The 27,433-nt window shown below is 51.5% G+C and overlaps 4 protein-coding genes across 6 annotated transcripts; 2 read left to right on the top strand and 2 right to left on the bottom strand.

Annotated features, from left to right (window-relative positions):
• Positions 1-296: 296 nt before the first annotated feature.
• On the bottom strand, positions 297-5,766 carry LOC130833616 (25-hydroxyvitamin D-1 alpha hydroxylase, mitochondrial). Its single transcript, XM_057703396.1, has 9 exons — positions 4,682-5,766; positions 3,763-3,953; positions 3,059-3,261; positions 2,778-2,978; positions 2,523-2,695; positions 2,141-2,313; positions 1,862-1,940; positions 1,394-1,591; positions 297-1,081 (listed from the first exon to the last, which is right to left on the bottom strand). Exons 1-9 carry the CDS (start codon positions 4,874-4,876, stop codon positions 968-970), a joined length of 1,527 nt encoding a protein of 508 aa, XP_057559379.1. The 5' UTR covers positions 4,877-5,766; the 3' UTR covers positions 297-967.
• A 143-nt stretch (positions 5,767-5,909) lies between these two features.
• METTL1 (methyltransferase 1, tRNA methylguanosine) lies at positions 5,910-17,701 on the bottom strand. Of its 2 annotated transcripts, none has more exons than XM_057703400.1 (6): positions 17,479-17,701; positions 8,267-8,427; positions 7,144-7,328; positions 6,936-7,049; positions 6,679-6,780; positions 5,910-6,527 (listed from the first exon to the last, which is right to left on the bottom strand). In XM_057703400.1, the coding sequence occupies exons 2-6, from the start codon at positions 8,406-8,408 to the stop codon at positions 6,372-6,374; spliced, it is 699 nt and encodes a 232-aa protein (XP_057559383.1). In that variant the 5' UTR covers positions 8,409-8,427; positions 17,479-17,701; the 3' UTR covers positions 5,910-6,371. The 2 variants fall into 2 exon arrangements, with proteins under 2 accessions (XP_057559383.1, XP_057559382.1); XM_057703399.1 differs by lacking the exon at positions 17,479-17,701 and adding an exon at positions 9,412-9,580.
• EEF1AKMT3 (EEF1A lysine methyltransferase 3) lies at positions 9,679-17,485 on the top strand. Its single transcript, XM_057703401.1, has 3 exons — positions 9,679-10,159; positions 10,274-10,385; positions 15,880-17,485. Exons 1-3 carry the CDS (start codon positions 9,983-9,985, stop codon positions 16,269-16,271), a joined length of 681 nt encoding a protein of 226 aa, XP_057559384.1. The 5' UTR covers positions 9,679-9,982; the 3' UTR covers positions 16,272-17,485.
• On the top strand, positions 10,275-27,057 carry TSFM (Ts translation elongation factor, mitochondrial). 2 transcript variants are annotated; one of them, XM_057703398.1, is made up of 6 exons: positions 10,275-10,385; positions 18,198-18,371; positions 18,972-19,100; positions 19,835-19,957; positions 24,310-24,397; positions 26,469-27,057. In XM_057703398.1, exons 2-6 carry the CDS (start codon positions 18,291-18,293, stop codon positions 26,873-26,875), a joined length of 828 nt encoding a protein of 275 aa, XP_057559381.1. In that variant the 5' UTR covers positions 10,275-10,385; positions 18,198-18,290; the 3' UTR covers positions 26,876-27,057. The 2 variants fall into 2 exon arrangements, with proteins under 2 accessions (XP_057559381.1, XP_057559380.1); XM_057703397.1 differs by lacking the exon at positions 10,275-10,385 and adding an exon at positions 17,854-18,055.
• The last annotated feature ends 376 nt before the right edge of the window (positions 27,058-27,433 follow it).

Genomic DNA, 27,433 nt, shown 5'->3' on the forward strand with positions numbered 1-27,433 from the left:
CGGATAGAAATGTGTCTGGGTTTGTGATGCAAACCATTCTCCCAGGTGTCTAGACCTCCCACTGTTATAGGGGTCACTCCCAGGACCAGAAAAACCAAAGTGGAAGGTTTGGGTGAGAGTCTTGCCTCCAGGTCTTGTAGGAAGTGAGAGTGGGAAATAAGTCAGTCAAAAGTCAAGGATGGAACATTCAATTTTTTTTAATTTAAAAACTGAATATTTTAAAACTTCAGTATATAAAAGGAAGGCTTGGGCAGGGACAGGTCCAAAGATATCTCTGCCTGCAACCTAAGTGGTGGGGCAAGCCAAACCTAATAGTGACCAGAGAGCCAAGGAGAGTTTTTTAAAAATCATAAACCAGGTGAGGATAGACTCACCTTCCGAGGGACAAGATGAGGAAGGAGCAGGGCAGGCAGAGCCTAGTAAGCGCCTTACCCCTTCTGCCACATCGCCCAGATACAATCTGGGAATTGATATGGTGTCACCCAGTCAGGGATAGGCCCTGGCAGGGTGTATAAAGACAGAATAAGGCCTCATCCTTCCTCTCAAAGAGCTCCCGTGTGAGGTGAGAGGATCAACCAGGTAGAGACCAGATGCACAGTTACTTAGCTCATGCCGTGATACGTGCTTAGCCAGCAGCATCAGTGAACATCGTGAAGCTCCAAAAGTCCAGTGGCTGAATTCTTCCTCAGGCCACCCAGCACTATTCGTTAAAGTCAGAGTTGGCCCTTGAAGGATACATATGATATGACCAGAAGGGCTAAGCAGGCAAGTGGACCATGGTCTTCTCAGGGCTTGCTGGGTCAGGCCAAGTGCCTGCTTCACACCTCAATCAGGGCTGCTTCAAGCACTTTGCTATGGTCTTTCTAACCAGTTTGGTCAGATAGGGGAATACACATCTCTTGGTCTTGTGCCTAATAAACCCCTATGATGAGAGAAATGGTGATGATGACAGCCTCCTTCCACAGGACTATCTGTCCACAAACTGCAAGTTGATGCTCCTCTCAGGTACCAGGACAGTCCGAGTCATGGGTCTGACCGGAGCAGCGCCTGGCTCAGGCTGCACCTCAAAGTGGATCAAGATCTGGGAAGGGAGGAAGAAGGCTGTCACTGTGGGAGGGGTCTGCAATGGTGGGCTTGATTGGTAGTGGACATTATTAGTGGTAGGATGGTCAGTGTTGGAATGGCACCTGTGGCTGGTAGGGGATGTCTTCGTTAATGATGGCAAGAGATTATGGTAGGGAAAAAGACAGTCCAAATACCCTTGCTCACCCTCCAGGCCTATGATGGGATTGGGTCTCCCAAGTCTTATATATTTTCCTATGCCTATCAGGAGAAGAGCTCATGGCTTCAGAGCCCTCCTGTCTGGGGCAGGTAGACAATCTAGGGCACTCACCTGGGCCAGAGCCATTTGCAGCTCGAGCTCTGCCAGGCGTCTCCCCATGCAGCTGCGCTTGCCGAAGCCAAAGGGCAGAGATGCAAATGGGTGGGGGGCTGGACCTCCCCCTAGCCAGCGAGCTGGGCGAAAAGAATTTGGCTCTGGGAACTGGGCAGGGTCCCTTGAAGTGGCGTAGTGACACAGAGTGACCAGCGTCTGGTGAGGGAGGAACACAGACTTGTCAATTTGGGCCCAGAAATGCCAGGAGGGAGGCAGAGAACAGGATCTGTGGACTGGGAGGAAGGCAGCCTCTGGTTGCTTGTGATGTGGAAGTTTTCTGGGGCTACTTTGCTACCCCATTACATCCTAGAGAGGCACTGAGGCCAAGAAGAGGATTTGAAGGGCTCATTGGGAGTATTCGAGAATAGAAACAGTCCAAGATAGTGAGGGATGGCTTAGCAAAAGGGGCCCACAGGCTCTACTCACATTTTTGGGGATAATATAGTCACCCACACAAATGTCTCTGTCTGGGACACGAGAATTTCCAGGCACCACAGGGTACAGTCTGGATTGCAGAGCACAAAAGGGAGACCGTGAGAGGCAGCTGGCGGCTGTAGCCTCCCTCACATGCCCCCCAGCTTCCAAACCCATCTTGGCCAGGCGTAGGCTACCATTTCCCTCTGCTCGCTCCCTGCGCCCACGCCCTGGCTGCCTCCCCAGCCCTTCCCCAGCACTCTCTCTAGCTCTCCTCTTCTGCCCCCTCACCTTAGCACTTCCTTGACCACTGCCTTCAGCAGGGGCAGCTGGGACAGAGTGGTGGCGGAGGGGTGGGCGCTGGAGCCCGGGCCCAAGGCAGCTGCGATCTCAGAATGGAGTGCCGTCTGGACTTCGGGGTGCCGAGAGAGTTCATACAGAGCCCAGGAGAGTGTGTTGGACACCTGAGGGGACAGGTGAGAGCGTCACAGTGGTTGAGAGCCAGGACCCAGCATGGGGGGCAGAATGTGAGGCAGCCTGGGACCCAGGAAGTGCCAAGGCAAGCTGGCCTAGAGGGCCATCGTGGGTGTCCCCTGCAGCAGGAAGATGGGCCCTGAGACTGCGGAGGTTAAGCTGTGGGGGCGGGGCTCCCAAGGTGGAGGGAGAGCCTCACCGTGTCCACTCCAGCCAGCAGCAGCTCCGTCACGTTCCCCAGGACGGACGCGGCGGGCAACTCTTTCTGGAGCAGGAAGTGGGTCAGGTGCGCCCCAGATCCCACGTCCTCCTCAGACGCTCCACGGCTCCTCATGGCTGCCTCGGCCTCTCGCCGCTCCACGTGCTGCTGGGCTGCGGGGACAGGGGACAGGGAAGCCTCACTGCCCCTGACAGCTGTATGTTCCCCCACCCCCGCTTCACTTCTGTGCCTTACCGAAGGCAAACATCTGGTCCCAGTCTCGGCAGAGGCGGCCCCAGGGCCCGGGCACGAGGCGGTGCAGCCAGCTGGGCATCGCCATGGTCAACAGCGTGGACACGAACACCGAGCCCACCGCGCGGATGAAGGTCTCCGTGTCTGGCGGCACCGTGGCCTCCAGGCACCCGAGGCGGGAGCCCAGCAGCACGGCGGCGATGCCTGGCGGGGAGGGGCGCTGTCAGGGCGCCGGGCGACCCGCGCCAGCCGCCTCCCACGCTCGCCGCCGGCTGGGGACCCACCTTCTAGTCCGAACTTGTAAAACTCTCCCGCCACGTCCCGAACCAGCGCGGGCGGCCCGGCGCCCAGGCCCCGCTGGCACCGCAGGCGCCGCACAAGGTCCCCGACCACGTGGTGCAGGGTCCCGGCGTAGCGGGCGGCCGCCGGAGGCCGGAGGAGCAGCGGGGCCAGCAGGCTGCGCAGCCTCTGCCACTCCTCGCCTTCCCTGCGGGGCGCAGACCCGGCGCATCAGCGCGGAGCCGGGCGCGCAGCGGCGGCCCGAACCCGCTGGTTGCGCCCGGGAAGGGGCGTGTCGGGCTGGGCGGCCGGGAGAGGGGCTGCGTCTGTGCCCTCGGGGGGTACAGAAATCTGCCCCTGCCTGCACCCGCTTTCCACCCCCCCCCCCCCCCGTTACTCATTTCCTGCCCGGGAGGGGCCTGGGTTCCTGGGTAAGCTGAGTCACAGAATCTTACTTTACATCTAGGTCCTGGGGCCTCAGCCCCTTCCGCGGGCTCCCAGGATTCTGGCTTCAAGAGATAAAAAGGGGAACGGGAGGCGAGAGCCGGGCTCTGCCAGAGCCTGGGTGACACAGACTGGCGTGGGAACCCCGATTTGCCAGAAGCTTTCGGGAAACGACCGACCTCCCTCAACATCCCCAGACTGGCTCCAGGCCAGCCACGAGAGAGGCGCGCAGCCGGGCGTCGGCGCTTGGGGCCAGAGGACTCACGCGGTGAGCAGCCCGCAAGCCCGCTGGCGGCGGCGGCGGTGCTCCGTCCAGGGCGAGAAGCTGCAGCGTTCGGGCCGGGGTCCCTCCTGCCGTAGCAGCTGCTCGACGAGGGTAGGGGCCGCCACGTACACGGTGCGCACCTTCCCGAAGCTGGCCAGCCACACCGGCCCGAAGCGCGCGGCGCCCTGCACCTGGGAGAGCGGCAGCAGAGGACGCTGGAACTTCCAGCTCGGCTCGTGCCAACGCCAAGGGCGTTGTTTGGGGTTTGAAAGGGGGAGCTTCTGCTCCCAAGCAGTATATGGCCCTGATGCTGCAAACCCCTCCTTCCCCTGTCCCTCACTCCCCATCCCTAGGAAGCTTGCGTGTGAAGGGTAACACGGGGGCGACTTGGCACAGAGCTGACATTCAAGATCTCTCTTTGGTCACTTGGGCGGAGAAACCCCCAAAGGTTCCTCACGTGGACTGTCCATCTCAGGACGAGCCTTCACTCAATGTACAGAAGCACACTAACTTTAAGCCAAACGGGCCTCCCGCGCACTTGTCCTAGATCTACCGAGTCTCCAGACTTCTGCGCAGCGAGAGGCGCTTCTTTTTTAAAATTTTACTTATTTATTTATTTATTTATTTGGGAGTACACCAAGTTCAATCAACTGTTTTTATACACATATCCCCGTATTCCCTCCCTTCCTTGACTCCCCCGCCCCCCGCCCCAGTCGAGAGGCGCTTTTTGAACGCACTCCTCTCCCGGGTGTTGGGACAGACTCCGCAGCGGCTGAGCCACCGCCCCCAGTCCCAACGTGTGTTTTCCATAATCCACCGGCATTCGTCCTCACTGGCCCTCCCTCCTACGTTCTGCACTAGGGTGTCGTGAAAGCCAACCTCCCCAGCTCTCAGTCCCCGTAACGGTGCCCCCATCTACCTGCAGCTCGTGTAGCCGTGACAGTCCCCCCTTGCAGAAAAGTTCGGCAAGGAAGCCGGGCGTGGAGGGGCCTGGGATGTCCGCCAAGCCCCGGGGCGCTGAGTCGGAACCTCTGGAGCCCAAGGAGGCGCCCAGCTCAGGAGGGCAGCGGACGCGATGAAACACTCTGGAAGCGAGCTTGAGGGTCTGGGTCATGGTCCGGCTCGGGAAGCCGCGAACGCGTGCTTCTCTGGAACATCTTGCCCGAGCCCCTATTTAACTCTTGGGTGCGACGGTGGCGACGCCCCCTCTTCAAGCTCCTCAGCCAATCCCCTCTCCCGAGTGGTCGGTGCTGGGGTTAGCACCCAGGAACAGTAGGCGGGGCCGGAGCTGCCAACGCGGCTCCCGTGGGTCTCCTGTCGCAATGACCCTCTTGGGAGGGGAGGCTTGCCTCAGTTTCTCCTTCTGGGCTGATGTCCTAGTCCAGCAGCCTGAACATCTCTTCCTCGGAAAGACTATTTGGTGAGGCTTCGGTGACCAAGATACAGACTGGGTCCCTGGTATCCCCACCACTTCCTCAGGGAGCTAAGCCCCCTGGGGCCCCTCCTCAGGAATTCCCCAGCCTCCAGCTTCTCCGGGAAGGAAAGCTGGGAAGAGGCACAGCTGCAGCTATGCTCAGACCCCAGGCTCCTCGCGATGTACCTTTTCTGTAGGAGAGCAGAATATTCCTGCGTACTACATCTCCCCCTCCCCCTGCGCCTGACAGTGGGCAGATGGCAGGTGGCTTAATTGGTTAAAATGGTTCCAGGAGACGTCATCTTTATTCCTTGGGGAGTGGGGGTTGGTCTTTTCCGTCAACAAGCCCTGTCCTTCCAGCCATGGGAATTTGGGGCTTGAGGAGCAGAAATGAAGGAACGTTTTGCAAATTAGAAAAGTTCAGAGATAGTGAGTGCTCTGAATCTCCAGCTGATTCAGTCCCCTTTGGGGGGCTTTCTAGTCAGCAGCCCCTTTCCACTCTTAGGTTCAGAATCCCCCCTAGTTCGCCTCTCTGCTCCTCACTGCCCCCGCCCCTGGCAGGCTCTGTGCCAGCCAGTCAGCTCTGAAGTTCTGGAATCAAAGTGAAGGTCAACATGAAAAAGGAGAGGGTCTCCACCACCACCACACCCTCCCAGGATCTCCAGAGACAGCAACAATAAAGGGAAGGCAGATTCCGCAGGCAGGGAGAGGACGGGAGTGATGCACTCCAGCCTTTCCTGAGAAACAGCAGCTCAGGCATGTGCGCACGTGTGCATGCTGCCCCCAGAACTGCAAAGTAAACACGAGTGGGCATGTGACTTGAGCCTCGCAGGCAGTTTAGAGGGACAGTGAAGAACAGCATTCTTCACTCCAGCTGAGAAGGGATCCCAGGAGAAGGGAGTGCTAAGGGAGAGCAAGACCCCACTCCCTTCCAAAGACCCCTTCTGGTCCAAGGTTTTTTGACCTTCCCAGTCAGCTGCTTTTGCTTTCTGCTGCCACTGGGAGGGCAAGAAGGTGAGAGGAATCAGGGGTAGTTGTGAACTCCAGGATTCTGCCCTGGGCAGTTTCTCAACTTCTTTGAGAGGTTGTTGCGTCTCAGCCCTAGCAGGCTCAGCTGGGAAGGTCCAAGGGCCCGATCTTCTTTCCAGTCCCTGGAAGATGGGGTCCAACTAAGGCAAAGTCAGCAAAGGCAAAGTCAGTGACCAGGAGGGGTAGGATTGGGGGTCACTGCCTGGAGGGTGGGATCCTGTATTCTTCGGAAGATGGCTGGGAAATTCTTTCCTCCATTGCGTAGAACTTTCTTTCCCTCCTCGGTTGAGGTGCCCAGATGTCCCACAATGGGGTCTTCATTCTGGGAGAAGGAAGGGTCCAATAAGTCCTTGCCCTGGTCCCAAGACACCCATCCCATCCTCCTGGCATTAAGCTGGATTCAAAGATACAGAACTGCTCTGGAAAGGCCCCTTCCAGAAATCTGTGCAATTTCCCTTGGGGCCCCTACTTACCAGCTCCTCCAGAGGCACACGCTCAAACAGGGGGTGCCCTTCAAAATGGGTGCACATCCAATCATGTAGCTCCAGCACATCCGTTATGGTGTATACCAGCCCCTGCATAGGCAAAGTCACCCTAGGTAGGGGGCCGCACGCAACTGAGCAGCAGGAAGTCGGGGGCGGTGGTGAGTCCTAAATGCACCTCCACTGAATTCTTAGTGGAAGCTCCCTTGTCAGGCCCGACCCCATCCTCCCTCCCACTCTCCACTCACCCCAACTCTCAGCACGTAGGCGTATTCTGCCAGCAGTGTGGGGCTGATGATTCGCCACTTGTGCTTCGTCCGCTTGAAATGTGGGTCAGGGAAGAGGAAGAACATCTTTGTCAACTGTGAGACAGACGTGCACCGGCAGGGCTGTGAGAGCCTGGCCTCCATGCCTCACCTGCTTACCAGCCTAACCCCCACGGGGGCCCCTCCCCACCTGGCCCTTGCGGAAGAAGTTAGGAAGGTGTTTCATAGCATTGCTACGGAGACAGGCGATATTCTGGAAACCACCTCCAGGAGCTGCTCGTAGGGCCCGAATCCGGTCTTGTACATAATCTGAGACTTTCACCCGGATCTCCAGACCCAGAATCAGCGTGTGTGGGAACAGCGGTGACAGCTCCACTGGACACAGAAACAGGAATGGATTCAACAACCTCATACTCACAGGATATGCAAAGGGGTCAACAGAGGAAAGGAAGCCTCAATCTGCAATTACCAAAATCAGGGATGGCAAGTATGGCCAGAGAGCTACCCGTATGGATGGCTCTGTGCTGGAGAAATGGGCTGGGGGAGACCCAAAAGTTGTTGCCAAGACTGGAAGTGGGAGGGCCTGGGAATACATGCATCTTTGCACATGCTTTACAGTCTTCACAGTGTTTTCACACATTGTCTCATTTAATCCTCATAACATTCTGTGGTAAGTTGCAAAGATGAGAAAACTGAGGGTTGAAAATGCCCGACGTCACAGAGCTAAGAAGAGGTAGAACTGGAACTTGAACCATGGTTTCCTGCCACCAAGTACCATGCTCTTCCTCTCTGTCATGCTGTTATTTCTACGGAAGATGTAAAAATAGAGAAGTGGGTCCAGCATGTACGGCTGGGACAATTACAGACAACACAAGAGAAATCTGAAAATATGAGCGTGGAGAAGGAGTGAGTTCGAGTGAGGAGGCGGGGGCGGGGGGTGGAATCCCTGAGAAAGGCAGTTCAGGATCACTGGCCTCAGCAACTACTCCTGATGCTGGTGCTGAGCAGCTCACTGACCCGGCACCTGGCAGGTGAAATGGCTCACGCAGGGACTGGGGCCAGGGGCAAGGCCAGACAAGACAACCCAAGTTCTAAGAGGCTTTGAGGCAGCCTCCTCCCTTCTCCAGGGCAAAGGCCACAGACCCAAGTAGAGGGAAAGTGCAGATTCTCCACACTGATGTCACAGCACCAGTGTCTGGTCCGAAGGGGAAAGGCCGCCTATGCCCGTTGCCCTCCCCCATCCCCAAACCTGCTGAGTTGGCAGAACCTAGGCGTTGCCTCTTCTTGCCCCAGAGAAGGGGCCAGAGTGTTACCTAACAGGCCGCCATAGCCACAGCCTATGTCTGCAAACTCCACTTGGGCCTGAGCTATCTTTTCTTTATCTCTTGGGTCATCGTGGCTCTGATTTTGACACAGTGAAGCAAAGAACTCTGGGTATAGCTCAGACCAATCCATGTCTTCTGGCTTCACAGGGCTGTTGGAGAGAAGACGTGAGAAACATGAGAAGGTTGGTCACACCATTGCAGAAGTGGTACTAAGTGTGTGGGTGGATGCGCGAGAGTAGGAGATGGATGAGAGGAGGGTTTCTCAAAAATCCTGTAAGAGCCGACCCTTTGGCCTCTAGGAAGCACAATGGAAACCACCCTTAATGCCCAGTGTGAATCACAGGCCTGTCGTGAGGCCCATGGTTGCTGATCTGCCTGTCTCCGTGTCCAGGCTGATGTGACTCTGGCTGAGCAGCTCTCCTTTCTGGGGCTCAAGTTCCCCTTGTCCCAGAGACTGGCTGCCTAAGGCACTAGGACCTTACTTTGTTGAAGTTCTCTGTGGGAAGAGGATGGAGTAAGGTGTGGATGGGATTGTGTATAAGCTGGTCTTTTTTTTTAAATTAAGTTTTATTGGAAAAAAATTAATCTTTATTGGAGTATAGTTGATTTACGAAGTTGTGTTAGTTTCTGCTGTACAGCAAAGTGAATCAGTTATACATATACATATTTCCACTCATTTTTGGATTCTTTTCCCATAGAGGTCATTACAGATCACTGAGTAGAGTTCTCTGTGCTGTACAGTAGGTTCTTATTAGATATCTACTTTACATACAGCAGTGTGTATACGTCAATGCCAATCTCCCAATTTATTCGCCCCGCCCCCCCCAAGTTTGTCCTTTTTAAAATCCCACAGATGAAACCGAAAGATGGAAACGACATTCGGCCTCCATCACTCCAGTCTCGGTAACAATTTCTTGCGGCTCGACCCAGACTTCGGCCAGAACGCCACGCCCCCTCCTAACCCACCAACTCCGCCCTCTGCCGAACCTCCCCGACACCCCCCCGCGCCCCACCCCGAGGTCACCCAGCCGAGCCTCCCGAGCCTGTCCTCAAGCCTGCCACCGTCCCAGCAGAACCGCTTTTCCGGGCTTCTCTGAGACGTCCGCCCTCCTCTCCCCGCTCTGCTCACTCACTAGCGCAGCGTGTGGTCCGCCATAGGGTTGGAGTGAGCCCGCTGCCGATAGTAGCGCTTCTGCGGCTGCGGGGCCTCGGGTGCTCTCGCGTCCCCAGCCCCGGTTCCCGCCATGATCCCAGCCCGGGTTTCTCCGCCGAGCCCACGTGGGGACCGAAGCCCTGCGCGCGCGAGAGTGACGCAACGAGGCGCGCCGCGCGCGCACCCCGCCGCTTAGAGGCCCGGGGGGGCCGCCGGCGGGGCCTTGGGGCGGGGCCTTGGGGCGGGGCCTTGGGGCGGGGGAGAGGGCGCGTGCGCGCCGCTGGTGCCTCGCCGCGCTGGCGAGGCCGCGCTCGCAGGCCGCCTCTGTGCCGTCTGGGCCGCCGTCCGGCGGCAGGCAGCCGCGCGCCTCCGCTTCCTGCGGCCCCTTAACCCTCGCCCCTCGCGCCTTCTCCCTGCCTCCGAGCCGCGTCTGGCGTGCGCGGGGGAGCGGGGCCGGGGAGGCCGTTCCTCCCTCCGCTCCGGGAAGTCGAGCCGGAGGAGGGAGGGCACGCTCGGGCCGGAGGGGCCCCCGGGACCCGAGCGCCGGCCGCATGGCCGACCCCCGCCCGGACCCCGAGTCCGAGCCCGAAGCGGTGTTCCCGCGCGAGATCGGGCTCTTCGCCGACTCCTACTCGGAGCGGAGCCGGTTCCGCTTCTGTGGGCACGTGCTGAGCATCACGGAGAACTTCGGGGCGCGCCTCGGGGTGGCGGCGCGCGTGTGGGACGCGGTGAGGAGCGGGCGGCTCTGCGCGGGGGCCCGGGGGGCCGGGGCCCGCGCGCTCGTTCCCCCGCGCGGGGCCAGCCCCGCTGCAGCCTTCCCTTGTCTCTCTCTTCTCCCGTAGGCTCTGAGCCTGTGCGGCTATTTCGAGAGTCATCAGGTGGATTTCCGAGGCAAGAAAGTGATCGAGCTGGGCGCGGGGACGGGCATCGTGGGCATCTTGGCCGCGCTGCAGGGTGCGTGAGTCGTGCGGTGGGAGGCGGTGGCGGGACGGGGGTTTGGAGACGTTCCTGGGTGCTTGGGAGAGGGGAGAGCTTTGGAACGAGCCCAGCCGCTTCTTTTTAAAAAACTTTTTGTTTTGTTTCGTTCAGCCCTGCTTGCTTCTGTGTGGCAGACAGCGTTGATTGGCTGTCAGAGAACCCCAGGTGGTTGATGGGGCAGGGATTAAAAATCGGGCAGGCCTTAGCAGCAGCAGTTTTTCCGACCTTTTTTGCTGTTTCTGATTTCATGGACAATGCTGTCAGGAAAAATCTCCTTTGCTTTGGATATGGTCTTCTGTCAAAATGCATATTTGGGGGTACCCTGTAGGGGGAGCAACCTGTAGGTGTTTAACCTCATAACTCCATTGTGAATATATTTTTGATTCTTTAGGTTTTGATTGCTTGGGAGGAACAAACTTATGAATTCTTAGGGTTAGGGTGTGTTTTGTGGGAAGTGAGGTAGGAATTAGGCACTGCAGACTTGGGAAAGGAAAAGGTAAGGAAAATTTTGCTTCATTTTTGTCAAGAACCAAAAACTATGAAGGAGACAGTTCCTTAGTTTATAATCTAACGGGCAGGCAAAACGTCACACTGAAAACACTCCTCTAAAAACACTTACGATGTAATCTCCCGAGGAATGCAAATTAACATGTCCTTGTTTGTAGAGACATAACACAAGACGCACTTAGGGAAGTCTTCCCAGAGGCAGGCATTCATTCTTCTGTTCATTCAACCAGCATGTATTTGGAGTTGCCTATGTGCCAAGAATCATGCTAGGTGTTGGGATACAACAATGAGTAAGACAGATCTCCTCTCTCCAGGGAGTTTATGGTCTAGTGGTGAAGATGGGGGAAGATGTTACAGGATGAGAGCTGCGGCGGGGTATGTCAGAGCCAGTGGACGTGCTCTGGCCGTGTCTGCCTTGACGCTGTGGGAATCCACAAGGAGAAGCTCTGTCAGATGAGGAGTGGGAACATCGCAGGCTCAGAAAAAACCTAGGGGTGTCAACAGCAGCTTTCCATGAAGGAATGGGTGGCTGAGAAGTGGGCAGCTGTGCTAAAATGGGAGAGAAGGTGTTTAATGTGGACGGAAACATCTTTCACTTGCTCCCAGACTGGCTTCTCCTCCTTTTGCTCCCTGTTCTGTTGCCAAGTCAGAAATCTGGGTATCATTCTCATCTGCTGCCCTCTCCCCTCGCATCCTGGTGATCAGCGAGTCCTACGGGTCATATGTTCCTAATACTTCCCCAGTTGTCTATCCCTCTTCCCTCCATCTCTCAGTCAGGCTACTGCCATCTTTTCCCTGGATTTTCACAAGTGTCTTTGAGCTTCCCTAGGGGGAAGTTTGGCATGCCCAAACTAGATCTTGTGATCTTCCGCCACCAAACCTGTTTCTCCCTCAGGCTTCCCCCTCTCAGTGAATCAAATTGCCATCTAACCAGTGGGAAATCTAGACAGACTGTTGACTCACCACCATCTCCGTTATCCAAGTCCGACTGATTTATCTCCTAAAAATCTCTTGAATCTCCTGTTTTTCCATCCACACTGATGGGTCCCCAGTCCTTGTCACCATCACTTGCCTGGATGGCTACAATTAGTCAAACTGGTCTTCCTGCTTCCACTCCTTGCCCCCACCTCGACCTCTGCCCAGCTGGCAGAGCGATCTTTCCAGCACCCCTTCCCCATCTTTCAGTGGCTTCTTGTTGCTTTCAGGATAGAACCAACCCCTTTGGCGGGTCTCCAAGGCCCTGCCTCTCCCTCTAGCCTCTTTCTGTGTCTCTCCCTCTCCCTCTTGTACTCTCCTTGTGCTACCTAGTGCCCTCCTGTCAGTTCCTCAAGCCTATCTGTCCCCTTCCTTGATGCCTTCACACAGGCTGTACTCTGTGTCTGGAACCCTTGTACCCCCTGGTTAATACATATGTCTTCTTCAGCACTCAGCTCAAACATCACTTCCAAGTGAAGGCCTCCTGGACACTCCCACCCCCAGGCTATCTTACGCCCTTCCAGTATTATACACACAACTGGGCTGACTGGTTTTATTTTATTTTGGCCGCTCTGTGCGGCATGCAGAATCTTACTTAGTTCCCCGACCAGGGATCGAACCTGTGCCCCTGCAGTGGAAGCGCAGAGTCCTAACCGCTGGACCGCCTGGGAAGCCCCTGGTCTCATTTTAAACTTGCTGTCCCTATCCTCAATGTGTCCTTAAGCGCTGTCCGGCTAGCCTCTTATCCTTCCCTCATCCGCTTATTCTTCTGCGCGCCTAAACATCTTGTTTCTTACCTTTTTGCCCTTCAAACTTCCAAGTGTCTCTTCAGCTGATGACTTTGTTTCCTAGCTCTTCTGATCACTTCTGTTTTCTCATAGAAAATAGCCACATGTTCCTATCACAGCGTCTACTCACCCAGCTGTGTCTGTGTCTGTCTGCACTGCCTTCTCTCCTGTTACCATAGCAGACGTGCTATGTTCCTAGTTAAGGTCAAGCCCTTCATGTGTCATGATACCCCAAACCTTCTCATCTACCTGAAGACATTATTCCAGCAAACACCCTGCTCCCCTGCTCTGCGGGGAGCAGGGTGTTTCCTGCTTTTCCCTGCTCTCTGCATCATTCCACATGGGTGTGTGTCTCATGCACATAAATGTGCTGTAATTTCTCCTGTCTCAGAAAAAACCTCGTGATCCTACACATCCCTCCAGTTATCACTCCATTTCTCTGCTCCACTTTATGACAAAACTCAGAAGAGTTAATACTTATTGGCATTCCTCTCTTCTTACTGTTTCCTCAATTCCATTCTAGATTCCACCCCCCATCCAGACCGACCCCCTCACTCCAGTTGCTCCAGAAAGGTTGTGAGCTTCACTTATTTTATTATTTTTTTAATTTATTGGCTGCATTGGGTCTTTGTTGCTGCACACGGGCTTTCTCTAGTTGTGGAGAGAGGGGGCACTACTCTTCATTGCAGTGCGCAGGCTTCTTACTGGGGTGGCTACTCTTGTTTTGGAGCATGGGCTCTAGGTGCTTGGACTTCAGTAGTTGCGGCACATGGGCTCAGTAGTTGTGGCTCGTGGGCTCTAGAGCACAGGCTCAATAGTTGTGGCGCATGGTCTTAGTTGCTCCGTGGCGTGTGGGATCTTCCCGGGCCAGGGCTCGAACCTGTGTCCTCTGCATTGGCAGGGAGATTCTTAACCACTGCGCCACCAGGGAAGCCCTTGAGCTTCACTTCTGACTCTATGTTGTTAAGTACAAGAGTTAGCTGTGAGCCCACCTTCCTGGACTTTGCAGTGTTTGTCACTCCTGCTTCGACAAAACACACTTCCTTTGGCTTCTAGGGCCCCACACTTCTGGGTTCCACCACCTCACTGGCACTTGTTCCATTCTCCTTTGTTGGCTCCTGTTCTTCATGACTGAAAGTCTGAGTGCACCAGGGTTCAGGAGCAGTCCTTTGGCCCCTCCCCTTTTCTGTCTACACTCACTCCCAAGCAGTTCCGGCACCTCCTGGCTTTGAATGCCCTTTCCATGCTGATAACTCTGACTCGCATTTACATCTCCAGACTTGTTTGTATAACCGACTACCTACTAGATATCTTTCTGTGGTTGTGTGAAGGACATCTCAAGCTTCATGTGTCCAGAAATGCACTCACGACTTTCCTGTCCATATCTGCTCCTCCTGCAGCCTTCCTCATCTAAATAAATGACCATTTGGTCTTCTGGTTGGTCAGGCCAAATATCTTGGAGCTATCCTCAACTTCTCTCTCTCTCTCTCTCCTCTCTCATACCTAATCTGTCAGCAAACTCTATTGACTCTACCTTCAATATATATTCAGTATCTGACCACTTTCCTAGACACCGCTGCGCTGTCTAGAATCTGCCCCTACTGTTATTTCTCTCCCTTACTCTGCTCCAGCTACTGGCTTTCCTGCTGGTCCTTAGATGTGTCAGGCACACTCCTGCCTCATGGTCTTTACACTTGTTCGTCCCTCATTTGGTACATTTTAACCTGAGAGACCCACAGAGTTTGCTCCATCACTTTCTTCAGGTCTTTACTCAAACATAATCTGCTCCATGAGGCTTTCCATAACTACCTAATTTAAAGTGACATTGCCTGCCCTGTCCCTCAAGAGGTTCTTATCCTCCTTCCCTGCTTCAGCATAGCATTTATTACCATGTGACTTACAGTGTGTTTTATTTGTTTCATTTTGTTGGTGTTGTCGGTCTCTTGCCACTAGACTGTAAGCCCCAGGAGTAGAGGGATTTTGTCTGGTTCACTGCTGTATTCTCAGCACTTGGCATACAGGCACATAATGAATATGAACAAATGAATTCTGAGTATTTCCTATTTCTGTAATAATCACCATGATTATGATTAAATAGTTTTGAATTACCTCATTTGTCTCTGCCTCTATAACAAAACTCAAGGAAGGCCAAGGTTTTGTCTTGCTCACCCCGTACCCCCAGAACTTAGTAGATGCTCAACACATATATTTACTGCATGAATGAAGCTTTCTGAAGTCCTAATCTAATCACCTTCACTCTCTGCTTCTGCCCTCAAAACCTATTGCTCTCAGAATCAAGCCTGAATCTCCTTAGCATGTCATAATCATTTTCCTCTGTACTCTCAGGTCTTGACACTTTTCTCTTCCTTTCTACATCCTCTGAGATCCTGTCTTCCTTTTTTTTTTTTTAATTAATTAATTTATTGGCTGCATTGGGTCTGCGTTGCTGCACACGGGCTATCTCTAGTTGTAGCAAGCTGGGGCTACTCTTCATTGCAGTGCACGGGCTTCTCATTGCAGAGGCTTCTCTTGTTGTGGATCATAGGCTCTAGGTGAGTGGGCTTCAGTAGCTATGGCACATGGGCTCAATAGTTGTGGCTCACGGGCTCAGTAGTTGTGGTACACTGGCTTAGTTGCTCCGCGGCATGTGGGATCTTCCCAGACCAGGGATCGAACCCGTGTCCCCTGCACTGGCAGCCGGATTCTTAACCACTGCGCCACAAGGGAAGTCCCAGCCTTCCTTGAATACACTGTGCTCTCTCACCACCAGGCCTTTGTACTCGCTGTTCTTTGCTTGGGAAGCTCCACCTGACTAACTCTTCCTTGTCCTTTAAGGCTTGCTGAGGTCCTGTCTTCTGGGACGCTTTCCAGGTCCACGAGGGCTGGTCTGTGTCAGCAGGGGGTGGGTGCACAGCCCACCTCCAGCTGAGTGCTGCGCAGGCTTCTGCTGACATCTGATTGTGTGTGTTGGGCAGAGAGGTTGAAGGTTAGCTGAGAGAGAATGTTGATGTTGTAGAATGTAGAGTGATGAGATGGCAGTGGACGAGGCTGAGGTTAGGGCAGCTGAAATCCGCAGCGTGGACTTTGGGCCATCAAAAACAGTATCCTCTAGGTCCTGAGTCTCTGGACCTTCTGGGCAGGAGCCGAAACCCCTTGGTTGGTCCCTCTGACTTGCCTTTCTCCTCCTTCCTCTCTCTCAGGGGGGGATGTTACCATCACTGACCTGCCCCTGGTCCTAGAACAGATCCAGGGCAACGTCCAGGCCAATGTGCCGGCTGGAGCCCGGGCCCAGGTCCGTGCCTTGTCCTGGGGGATTGACCAGCATGTCTTCCCTGGAGATTATGACCTGGTGCTGGGGGCTGATATCGTGTATCTGGAGCCCACCTTCCCACTGCTGCTGGGGACCCTCCGACACCTGTGCGGGCCCCATGGCACCATCTATCTGGCTTCCAAGATGAGAGAGGAGCACGGGACAGAGAGCTTCTTTCAGCACCTCCTGCCCCAGCATTTCCAACTGGAGCTGGCCCAGCGGGATGAGGATGAGAATGTCAACATCTATAGGGCCAGGCACAGGGGACCAAGACCTGCTTGATGTCACTCTTCTGCTCCTTTGAACCCCTTGTTCTCATGAAGGAACTGCCATATCTTCAGAGCCATAAACATAAGGACCAAAGACGATGGATTTCGGTTGCCTCTGGCTTTCCTCCTTCTCTCTTTGTTTCCTGAGATACTCTTGGGCAGGTGCAGGGAGGTGCTGCTTGTTAGGGATACTAGAGCCGAAGCTGTACTGGGCTAGAGTACAAAGGAAATTCCCAGTTCCTGTTCTCAGCAGGGGAAGATGGGAGGGTATCCAGGACTTCAGGGGAAGGGGAGGTAAGTGGGATGTGCGGCTGCAGAGAGACAGTCATGGTCCCGTCTGGTCCTGCTGTTGTCTTTTTATACAGAATGGATGATTTTTTTTCCAGATTCTACTGGAATTTTTTAAAAGAGGAAGTAAATAAGCATTAAAGATCCCTTCTGCATCCAAAGAATTCAGGCTTTTGCTGGGGGGCTGCGAAGCAGGAAACCTCAGGCCACCCAGTTCTTGTTCTAGAGATAGTCTGGTGGAACCACGGCTCTAACTGGGTCAAGTCCTCCCAGCCCTGAAGGTGGGGATATGCAGCAAGCTGTCCTTTGGACCATAGCTCCTTCACTTCTTTTGGAGTGGAGCCCTAACCACTAAGTACCAGGTTCTCTTTGAGTTTTCGTTAGGTTTCCAAGTCCTGTCAGTCCTTCCTTCCTAATGTGTTTTGCCTTCACCTCTTTTTTCCTCCCACTGTGGGACCTCTGATAGGGGCTCTCTTTACTTACTCCTCGGGCCACACATCACCTCCTGTGGCCTCCTGGCCTCCTTTCACTCCCCTTCAAACCATTCTGTCAGCTCTTGTGATCTTCCAAAATCAGCTCTGATTAGCTTCTGCTGCTGCCAACAGAGGCAAGAATAAGCTCTTCTGCTTGGTACTCGGTGTACCCCGTGTGATCCCCAATTACCCTTCTACTTCATTTCCTACTGGTTTCCTACACACATTGCAGCCTCTGGCCAAATTACAAAAAGTCTACTCTTTGTTCCCTAAATCCACACCAAGATTCCCTGGCTTCTTCCTTCCATCTTTTTGATGATTCCCTGCCTGAAGCGTTATTTCTGCCTCTCAAAATCTTCATTACTCTCTCTCCTGAAAAAAGCTTTTCCTGAGCCTCCTGTTTGCATAGGATTTCCTTCTCCCTCGAGACCCTTTCCCTGTGGGTCGTGCGGGGCTTACCGTGTCTGCCGCCTGCTCTCTCCCCGCTGGCTCGCCTTCGGGGCAGGGCAGGGCGTCCCGGCACACAGCTGCGCTTCATCGGACACGTGTGTTCCTTCAAGGGATATTTACTCCCCCTCCCTAAGTGACCTTGGCCCAGCTTCTCACCCTACCCACCTGCCCCAAGGCTGCCGTGAGTCATAAACGGATCACGAATGTGAAAGCACGTTGGAAATAAACATGAGGTGTCACCACCCGTCTTGTGTCGTTGCTCTGTGACAGCTCTGCCCCACGCTTTCCACGGTCTTCCCCGCGGCGGGCGACTCCCTCGTGAGAGCCACGACGGAGCCCGACGCGCCGGAGAGAGGCGGCCCACGCGCCCTCCGGGCCGCAGGGGGCGCCGTCTCCGCGGGCCGCCTTCCGGCGGAGAGGGTTGGCCCCGCCGCCACGCCGTAGGCCCGCGGCCTCAGCCGTGCCACCGCGTGCGGCCGCCGGGGAGATGGCGCTGCTGCGGGCGCTGCGCCGCTGCCCGGTTCCGCGGGCCCAGAGCTGCCCGGGGGGGGGCCCCGGCGCCGGCCCCGCCGCGCCTTCGCTGCAGGTCTCCCGTGCCCCGCGCCTCGGGCCCCCTCCGCCGCGCGGCGTCCGGGCGCCGCCTGTCCCCCGGCGCCGGAGGCCGGCGTGCCCCCACCCCCGGAGCCCCGCGTTGCTTCCTGCTTCTCATCCCTTCTTTCTCCCTCCAGGCGGGGCCCCTCCTGCTTCGGCTGCCCCCGCCGGGGCCTGCGTTTCATGCCGGGCGCTGGCTGTCCTCCTCGGCTGCCAGCAAGGAGCTCCTGATGAAGCTGCGGCGGCAGACGGGCTACTCCTTTGTAAATTGCAAGAAAGCTCTGGAGACGTGCGGCGGGGATCTCACACAGGTGTGGGGGACGCAGCAGAGGGGAGCGGGCGCGGGGTTGGGGGTGGGGTGCCGGGGAGCGCAGGCGTCAGACCTGCCCAGTGACCCACGACGACAGAGCCCTAGGTGGGATTCTGACGTGCGGGAGAGTCTCACCCTCTGCCTCTTGCCCATTTCGCAGCTGTTGAGTCAGGGTTACAGGGCTGACAGACTGCTCCAGGCGAGGCTGCTGTGAGGTTTCCTGCCGCGTGGGGCTGGAAGGGCTTGTGGGAGCTTTGGACTCAGACCGACGACCAAGGCTCAGATCGTGGGACCCTCACACTATTCCTGTGACCTTGGACACCTGACTTCATCTTTCAGAGTTGCATTGTTCTTTTTTAAGTAAAGGAAATACTACTATCTGCCCCACAGGGTTGTGAAGATTAAACGTATCTAAAACACGAGGCACAAATGGCTGCTATTTGGCACTTAGTGGTAGGCTGCCAATAAGTGACAGATGGCTTTAGTTTCTGTTGTGGAGGATGAGGGGAAGGAGCAGGAATGGCGGAGCCTCGAGATGTTTTAGAGCCCCACTCTGTTCTAAATTCTGTGCCCTTGTCATCTGCCTCTGTTTTCTTTACAGGCAGAGAGCTGGCTCCACAAGCAGGCCCAGAAGGAAGGCTGGAGTAAAGCTGCCAGGCTCCATGGCAGGAAGACCAAAGAGGGTCTGATTGGGCTGGTGCAGGAAGGCAACACAACTGTGTTAGTAGAGGTGAGTTGTCAGGGCCCCGGATACCAGGAACAGCTGTCCCTTGGGTGTAGGGTTTGTGGTAGACCCTTTGCATTCTTAAAGAAGAGGTGTTTGAGAACCATAAAAGCTAGTTAGAATTAAGCCCATGAGACCCCAGTTGTTAGCTGTGGGTTCGTTGAGTATGGAAATGCATAGGTTGTTGGTGAGAAAAGGCCTAGTAGTGTAGACTGTTACTCCCAAGTGTGAGTCCATTGTGGCCTTACACCTACCTTTTCACTGATTGTTTCCTAGAATAGTTAGGTTTTAAAGCTAAGAATCATACTAATTAGGTGATGGACAGCAAGCGGCTGTTTTAGGTTAGGTTTAGGGGCCCAGTTGGTGAAGAATCAGATGTGGATTAGTCTAGAGTGAGAGCAGAGAGAAACAAGTTGATAAAAGTGGTTTGGCTTTGGAGGAGCCGGGAGAATGAGGTGATTGTAGCATATGGCCACAGGCAGGCAGTGAACTTGTAGTGAATCCTTTGGGGACATTGGAATCATTCTCTGAATACGCAGGTCATTGCTAACTCACAGCAGGAATCACTTCCTTCAGTTTCTGGCCTCAGACTAGTAGAGGGAACGGTAGCTTTAAAATCCTAGAGACGTTAATTTCTGTTTCGTGGCGTCTGCTGCCTGTTCTATCAATACCTTACTTTAAGGCGTATTTGGAGACTATTAGTAAACAGTTTATACAGTGACATCAGTTTCCTCCCACAGGTGAACTGTGAGACAGATTTTGTTTCCAGAAATTTAAAATTTCAACAGTTGGTCCAGCAAGTAGCCCTGGGAACCCTGTTGCATTGTCAGAGCCTGAAGGATCAGCTCTCCACATACAGTAAAGTGAGTTTTGGGGTTGTCTCTGACATGCTGGATTTGTTCCCCCTTCTTGGGATCTTTGCTGTTCCACTTTTTCAGACATTCTCGTGCCTCACGTCCTTATCGTGTCTCTGCTTAAATGTTATCTCTCTGGAGAGGCGTACCTTTCCTCCTATTGTTCTATCCCCTTATTTTGCTTCATTTAAAAATTTCTGTTATAGTGCTTATATATTTATTACATTTTTGTTTATTTCTTGTTTGCCTTCCCCAATAAAATATAAGCTTCATATTTTTCACTAGTGTGTCTGGTGCATGGAATGGGCCAGCACTTGGCTAGGGCTCATTGGATCTCTCCTGAATGGATGAATACATGCCAGGGGGGTAGAGTTCATCAAATCAGGTGAAGCTTTGTATTCAGAAATCTAGAATGGCCTGAGGAAAGAATTTCTAAATATAGATACTGGGGAAGGCACAATTTAGGAGACTAAGCATATTCTTGTCTATATCAAGGAAGGAATTATATCAGAATGCCTTTGATCCATCCTTATTGTCAAGGCAAAAGTGAACCAATTACAACAAACTTTTTTTTGTACCACCCTTTTCCTTCTATGTATCTTTCTCTTGATATCTTGGATGAGCCACTTGAACTAGAAATTCTGATCTTGGCTTTGCCAGTAGCTCCGTTTGTAATCCTGAACTATTCACTTACTTTACCGTGCCTCTGTTTTGTTATCTGTAACAAGGGACTTTGGTTCCTTTTAGCTTTTTTCTTTTTTTTTAAATAAATAAATTTATTTATTTATCTATTTATTTATTGGCTGCGTTGGGTCTTTGTTGCTGTGCGCAGGCTTTCTCTAGTTGTGGCGAGGAGGGGCTACTCTTCCTTGCTGTGCGTGGGCTTCTCGTTGTGGTGGCTTCTCTTCTTGTGGAGCACGGGCTCTAGGCGCGCGGGCTTCAGTAGTTGTGGCAGGCAGGCTCAATAGTTGTAGCTCGTGGGCTCTAAGAGCACAGGCTCAGTAGTTGTGGCTGCAGCTTATGGAATCTTCCTAGCCCAGAGATCGAACCTGTGTCCCCTGCATTGGCAGGTGGATTTTTAACCGCTGCGCCACCAGGGAACTCCCAGTCCCTTTCAGCTTTATTAATTTTTTCCCTTTGGTCTTTAATTTTTTAAAACTTTTATTTTGAAAAAAATCAAATGTGCAGAAAAGTTGCCAGTATTCTACAATAAATTACAGAGTACTTTTATCTAGATTCACCATTTGTTAACAGTTTGCCTTATTTAGTTTATCACTTTTTGTTATTTATTTATTATTTCATATTATTATCATCACCATTGTTTTTTTTTATCCTTTTGTGACTGTATTGTAGACATTAGGACCCTTTATCTCTTTAGCATGTTTCTCCTAAAAACAAGGACATTTTCCTATATAACCACAGTACAGTGATCACATTCAGGAATTTTAACATTGATACAGTATTTGTCTTTACATAATATACAATATACGTTCATTTTTTGCCCACTAGCAGTTTTTCTTATGCTCCAGGCTCTAGTTCAGTATTGTGTGTTGCAGTTAGGTGTCATGTCTGTTTAGTCTCCTTTCTTTGTTCCTCAGCCTTTCTTTGTCTTTCATTACATTGATATTTTTGAAGGGTACAGGACAGTTTTGTAGACTGTCTAATTTGGGTTTGACTGATGTTTCTTCATACTTAGTATATGGGGTTTTGTAAGAATATTAAATAAATTATCTTCTGTTTTTCTCAAAACATCACATCAGGAGGCACGGGGGACAGGACTGTTGGTCTTGTTATTGATGGTGTTAATTTTGATCTCTTGGTTAAGGTAGTATCTGCCAGGTTTCTCCACTCTAAACTTACCACGTTCCTTTTTATAACTAGTAGGTAATCTGTATGGGAGATTTTTTTGAGACCGTGTAGACATCGAGTTCCCCCAAAAACTTTTGCCTAAAAGTTTTAGCATTCCTTGGTGATTCTTGTCAGAATCAGTTGTTACTGTGATAGTTGGGTAGTGGTCAGTTTTCTAACCCTTATAGTTTTTTTTTTTTAATAAATTTATTTATTTATTGGCTGCATTGGATCTTTGTTGCTATGAGTGGACTTTCTATAGTTGGGGCAAGCAGGGGCTACTCTTTGTTGCAGTGCACGGGCTTTTCAGTGCAGTGGCTTCTCTTGTTGCGGAGCATGGGCTCTAGGCGCATGGGCTCGATAGTTGTGGCTCTCAGGCTCTGGAGCGGAGGCTTGGTAGTTGTGGTGCACAGGCTTAGTTCCTTCGCGGCATGTGGGATCTTCCTGGAGCAGGGATTGAACCTGTGTCCCTTGCATTGGCAGGTGGATTCTTAACCACTGCGCCACCAGGGAATTTCCCCTTATAGTTTCTTTTACATGTGTTAGTTTTATTAGTTGGCATTCTGTTGTAATAAGGAGATGTCTCCTCCCTTTATTTAGGGATTTACTTAGAAGCAACATTGACACATAGATTCTTCTTTAATACAATAGGTTACAACTTATTATATAATCCATTAGCCATTTTAATGCTCAAATTATCCCTGAATTTGGCAAGTATAAGGCACGCCTGTGCAAGCTGACTCCGTTGTGTTTTGGTATAGCCTGATTTATTATTCTTTTAAAAATATTTAATTAATTTTTGGCTATGTCGGGTCTTAGTTGCAGCGCGCGGGCTCCGGAGCACGTGGGCTCTCTAGTTTGCAGCACACAGGCTCTCTCGTTGAGGCTTGTGGGCTCAGTAGTTGCGGCTCACGGGCTTAGTTGCCCTGTGGCATGTGGGATCTTAGTTCCCTGACCAGGGATCAAACGTGCGCCCCCAGCACTGGAAGGCAGATTCTTAACCACTGGCCCACCAGGGAAGTCCCGGTATAGCCTTATTATTTTCTGAGTATTTCCTTACTTTTTGTCATACTTTCCTTGCCCCGACCATGGAAGTGGCCACTTCTCGGAGGGGTCCCAAAGGTGGGGGAGTGGTTTTTGGAAACCAAGATCTGGGCATTAGGTATGCTTAATTCTACTGAGATATCATTGCTGCTCTGCTCTTTTAGCAGAGCTAGGAAGTGGGTTGCGTGCGTGTTTCAGTTCTAATCCTGCAGGGCAGGCTTCTTCCTTTTCTTCCCCCATTCTGTGTTTGTACCTTTCTCCTTTCATAGTGAACACACTGGCTCCTAGCAGCTTCATTATGATTGCCTGTGTGCTCTCTGCACGGTACATACTTTGTTTCAGCGTTACTAACCCTGACCACTGCAAATAACAAAGCTACTAAGGAGTTCAAGATTTCTTTGATGTTCTTTTTGTCCTTATGTTGAAATTATGTGGTCAAAGGACTGTATCAAAAGTAACTTGGATTAGTTTTTCCCCCCTTTTGAGGTTATGTTATTTCTTTGAAGTACAGTTAGAATCTTTGTTTCTGTTTAGTCAGTGTCATTTTCACCCTAAATCCTTGTTAATTTTATTTTCAAATATATAAAACATTAACAAGGTTCTGAAAGTTAAAAGTATCATATGCCCCCTCCCCCAACCAAAGACACCAGTCTTACTCCTGCCTCTCCTTTCCACCCCGTTCCTGTCCACTCCTGTAAATAACCAACTTCATTCATTTCTGGTTATCCTTTTTGCAAAAATAAGCATATTTATACAAATATTTATTATACAAACGATGGTATAATATGTATATATTCTTTTAATTTGTTTTTTTCATTTACTATATCCTGGAGATACTCCACAGCAGCTCATGGAGACCATCTTTTTCTCTTTTTCTTTTTTCCCAGCTGCATAGTATTCCACTGTGTGACTGTACCATGGTTTATTCAGTCAGTCTCTGCCTATGTTTAGACATTTAGACTTTCCAGTATTTTACAATTAGAAATAATTGCTCAGTGAATACCTTTGTGCATATGTACTTTTGTATTGTTGGAAGTGTGTTAGAGTAAATTTCTAGAAATAGGATTGTGGGGTCATAGGATAAAAGTATATATAGTTTTGTTAGCTAATGTCTGATTCCCTGCCATTGGATTTGCACCATTTTTCATTCCTACCAGCAATCTACAGACCTTTTTGCTTTAACATTTTATGATTGTTTGAAAATATTGTTCCTGATTTCTAGGAAACTGCGTTCTAAGAAGTTAGGCCAGAGATTGGGATAGAATTGGTGGTGGAGTGGTGATAGAATAAAATATTTATAAAAATGCAACTGTTATAAATTTTTAACAGTCTTGGCTTCATGAAAACATTATCTGTTTATACTTAGTCATCTTAAATCACTTTTTGAGAAATAATCTTTATTTTTGCTTAGTCTCTTGGTAATTTGAATTGTACAGGCTGACTCATGTTCATTTTCTTTGTGCACTTAGGGCTTCTTGAGTTCCTCTGAGCTCTCTGAACTTCAAGCTGGGCCTGAGAGAGAAGGCTCTCTCAAGGATCAGCTGGCCTTAGCAATTGGTGAGTATTTGTAAGGATCTGGAAACTGGAAATTAAGAACTGGATCTCCTGGTATCTTTGGTATTCCTCCAAATCTAGATCAAGAATTGCAGTGTCAGTTTCCTTCAAGGGTCAGATAATATGAATGCGAGAAGTGGGTTGTGTGTTAGATATTAGTGAGCAGTGGACACCCTGAAAAGCTCACACTCTGCTGAAGGAAACTATTACCAAGCCACCTGTTACCTTGAGGGAAATGGGATCCCAGTGTCATTATAATTTTTAAACTCCTAAAGAATTTAGATTTGTGTGAGAAAAATTTTAGTTTTTAGCTGTTTGCAACTAATTAAGATTAGCAGGCATCCCTGTGCTGCCCAAACAAAGCATCTCTTTAAGCAGAGATGGCCTTTTGACCTCCGGTTGACTCCCTCTCTATACGCTATGAAGGAACTAGTCTGTCAGAGGTCATTTCATCTTCTTTATGAAGAGATCCAGGAATATTTCAGGGCCTCATGTTTAGGAATTTGTCCTCTCTTAAAAGTCTGGTCCCGCATTTGTGAAGGCGCATGCTTTCAGGGCCGCTGGCGACAGACAGGAGCCGGATCTGGATCATGGTTGGGGAGCAGTCAGGGTTTTGCCTGCTTCGTGCATGTCCTTGATGGAAGGAGGGAAGGAGGGCTGGCTTTGGAGCTTGCTGGAAATTTACTGCTCATCTGATGTTTCCAGTCAAGGCATCAATTCTGTGTTTATCAGGTCATCTTGAGTATGTATGATGTTTCAGTGAGTCATGGCTGAGAAACCAGACAGACAGCCGTGTATGGAACTTGTTAAGAAATTCTGGAAGAATTGGGTGTTTCAGCCTTGTCAGTTTCTGGGAACTAACTATTGGGTAGATGCTATGAGCTGTTTTAAGATTCCTTTTGGTTTCTGGATACTTACTTCCCTTTTATGACTTAGATATAACTGCGGCGAATTCAAGGATACTTACCCAGACCCCTTTGTTTATTCTCCTACCCCTTCCTGCCTTTTGACTTATTTGGACGTCTGTTAGAGGGGAGCATCCTGAGAGAAAGGGGGAAGCTAGAATCTGGTTTTGGTTCTTATAAATAACTCTGAACATGTTACCTTTTTATTTTTGATGAGAGGAAGTTGAAACCACCAGATGATATGGGGTTTTGGATTTTCTGGGGCTTTTAGTTTTGGACTTTTTCCTGGTACAATGAATGATCAGGAGTTGTCTGTGTCCGTTATAGTGGTTTTGGGGCGGGATGGTGATTTGGTGGGAAAAAACACTTACTTGGTTTGGAGTCAGATCTGAGTTTTTTGGGTTTTTTTTTTTTTTTTTGCTGTGGACCATTTTAAAAGTCTGTTGAGTTTGTTACAGTATTGCTTCTGTTTTATGTTTTGGTTTTTTGACTGCGAGGCATGTGGGATCTTAGCTCCCTGACCGGGGATCGAGCCCACACCCTCTGCATTGGAAGGCGAAGTCTTAACCGCTGGACCACCAGGGAAGTCCCCAGACCTGAGTTTTAATTCCAGCTCTGCCATACATTAGCTCTGTAGCCTTGGGCAGGTTCCTTAAGCTCTCTGAGCCTGAGTTTAAGGTAGTGATGATAGCCAGACTGGAGTGCTTACCATGTGCCAGAGATTGTAAGAAGTTGTTTTACACATCTTATTTATTTCTCCCAATAACCCTGCTTTCACGTTATTTTAAGTGGCATCATCTCTGTTTTACAGATGAGAAAATGAAGACTTGATGAATTAGTAAATGGGGTTATATAATTAAGTTACTTGCCTGAGGTCGAGTAGCCAGTGAGAGGCAGAACTGAGACCTGTGGCCAGGGTCTGGGTGACACCAGAGCCTGTGTTTCTAGATACCAGCATGGCGCCTAGTTGGTCCTCCATAAAGTGTGCTCCATTTCTCCCCCTTCACACCCCTCTCGTGTTTCCCCTGAAGATGCTGTTTCCACCTGTGGCCTATCCACAGTGTGAATGCGGAGGGCTGTCTCCCAGACTGGGCTGCCCCGTGCGTGTTTTGGTGCTACCACGGGCATCGTATTCTGGAGTTGCGTGTTTTGTTTTTGCTCTCTTATAGGGAAACTGGGAGAAAACATGACTCTTAAACGAGCTGCGTGGGTGAAGGTGCCAGCTGGGTTCTATGTTGGCTCTTACGTCCACGGGGCGGCACACAGTCCCTCGCTGCACAACCTGGTGCTGGGGAAGTACGGGGCCCTGGTCGTCTGCGAGACGGCTGAGCAGAAAGCAAACCTCGAAGACCTCGGCCGCCGCCTTGGGCAGCACGTGGTGGGCATGGCTCCTCTCTCTGTGGGCTCCCTGGACGACGAGCCGGGGGGAGAGGCAGAAACCAGAATGCTGGCGCAGCCATACTTGCTGGACCCCTCCATCACGCTGGGCCAGTACGTGCAGCCCCGGGGGGTGTCTGTCGTAGACTTTGTGCGGTTTGAATGTGGGGAAGGCGAAGAGGCAGCAGAGGCTGAATAGGTTCCAGAGACTTTCGCCCAGGAGGAAATGTTTATGCTTAACTCTGGACGCTACTACAAAAGGAAGTTATTTCCTAAGCCTCTTCAAACCCAGAATTTGTTTTTCATTTGTTGATAATGAAATTATATACTTCATGGGTAAAGCTATTAAATTAAATGGTTATATAAAGAGCGTGGGATCTTTTCCTTGTTTGCGTAATGCTGGGTCCAGCTGTTCTGTGCCTGACTTGTGACACGTTTTAGAAAACAACAGGTGGGCCTCACTGAAGGGACTGCCAGGGTCTGGGAGAACAAGCACCACCAGCTGTGCCGCGGCCCCCTTCAACGCAGGTTTATTATGGTGTCCCTAGAAGGTCCAACTCGTCCCCTCCTGCTCCTGGGCATAGAAGTCGCTTGTTCGGTTTCACTTTGTGATGCTTTAGACTATGCTTCTATCCTGGAACTTGCCCAGTTACATTATTTGGGCCACATGGATTCTTTTGGAATTGTTGACTCAGACTTGGAGGTGTCTGGAAAATGTGGTTCATTTGTTGATGTCTGTAGCGGGCCCTGAAGCCTC

The sequence above is a fragment of the Hippopotamus amphibius genome, chromosome 12 (genome assembly GCF_030028045.1).
Source record: "Hippopotamus amphibius kiboko isolate mHipAmp2 chromosome 12, mHipAmp2.hap2, whole genome shotgun sequence".
In the NCBI taxonomy this organism is placed as follows: domain Eukaryota; kingdom Metazoa; phylum Chordata; class Mammalia; order Artiodactyla; family Hippopotamidae; genus Hippopotamus; species Hippopotamus amphibius.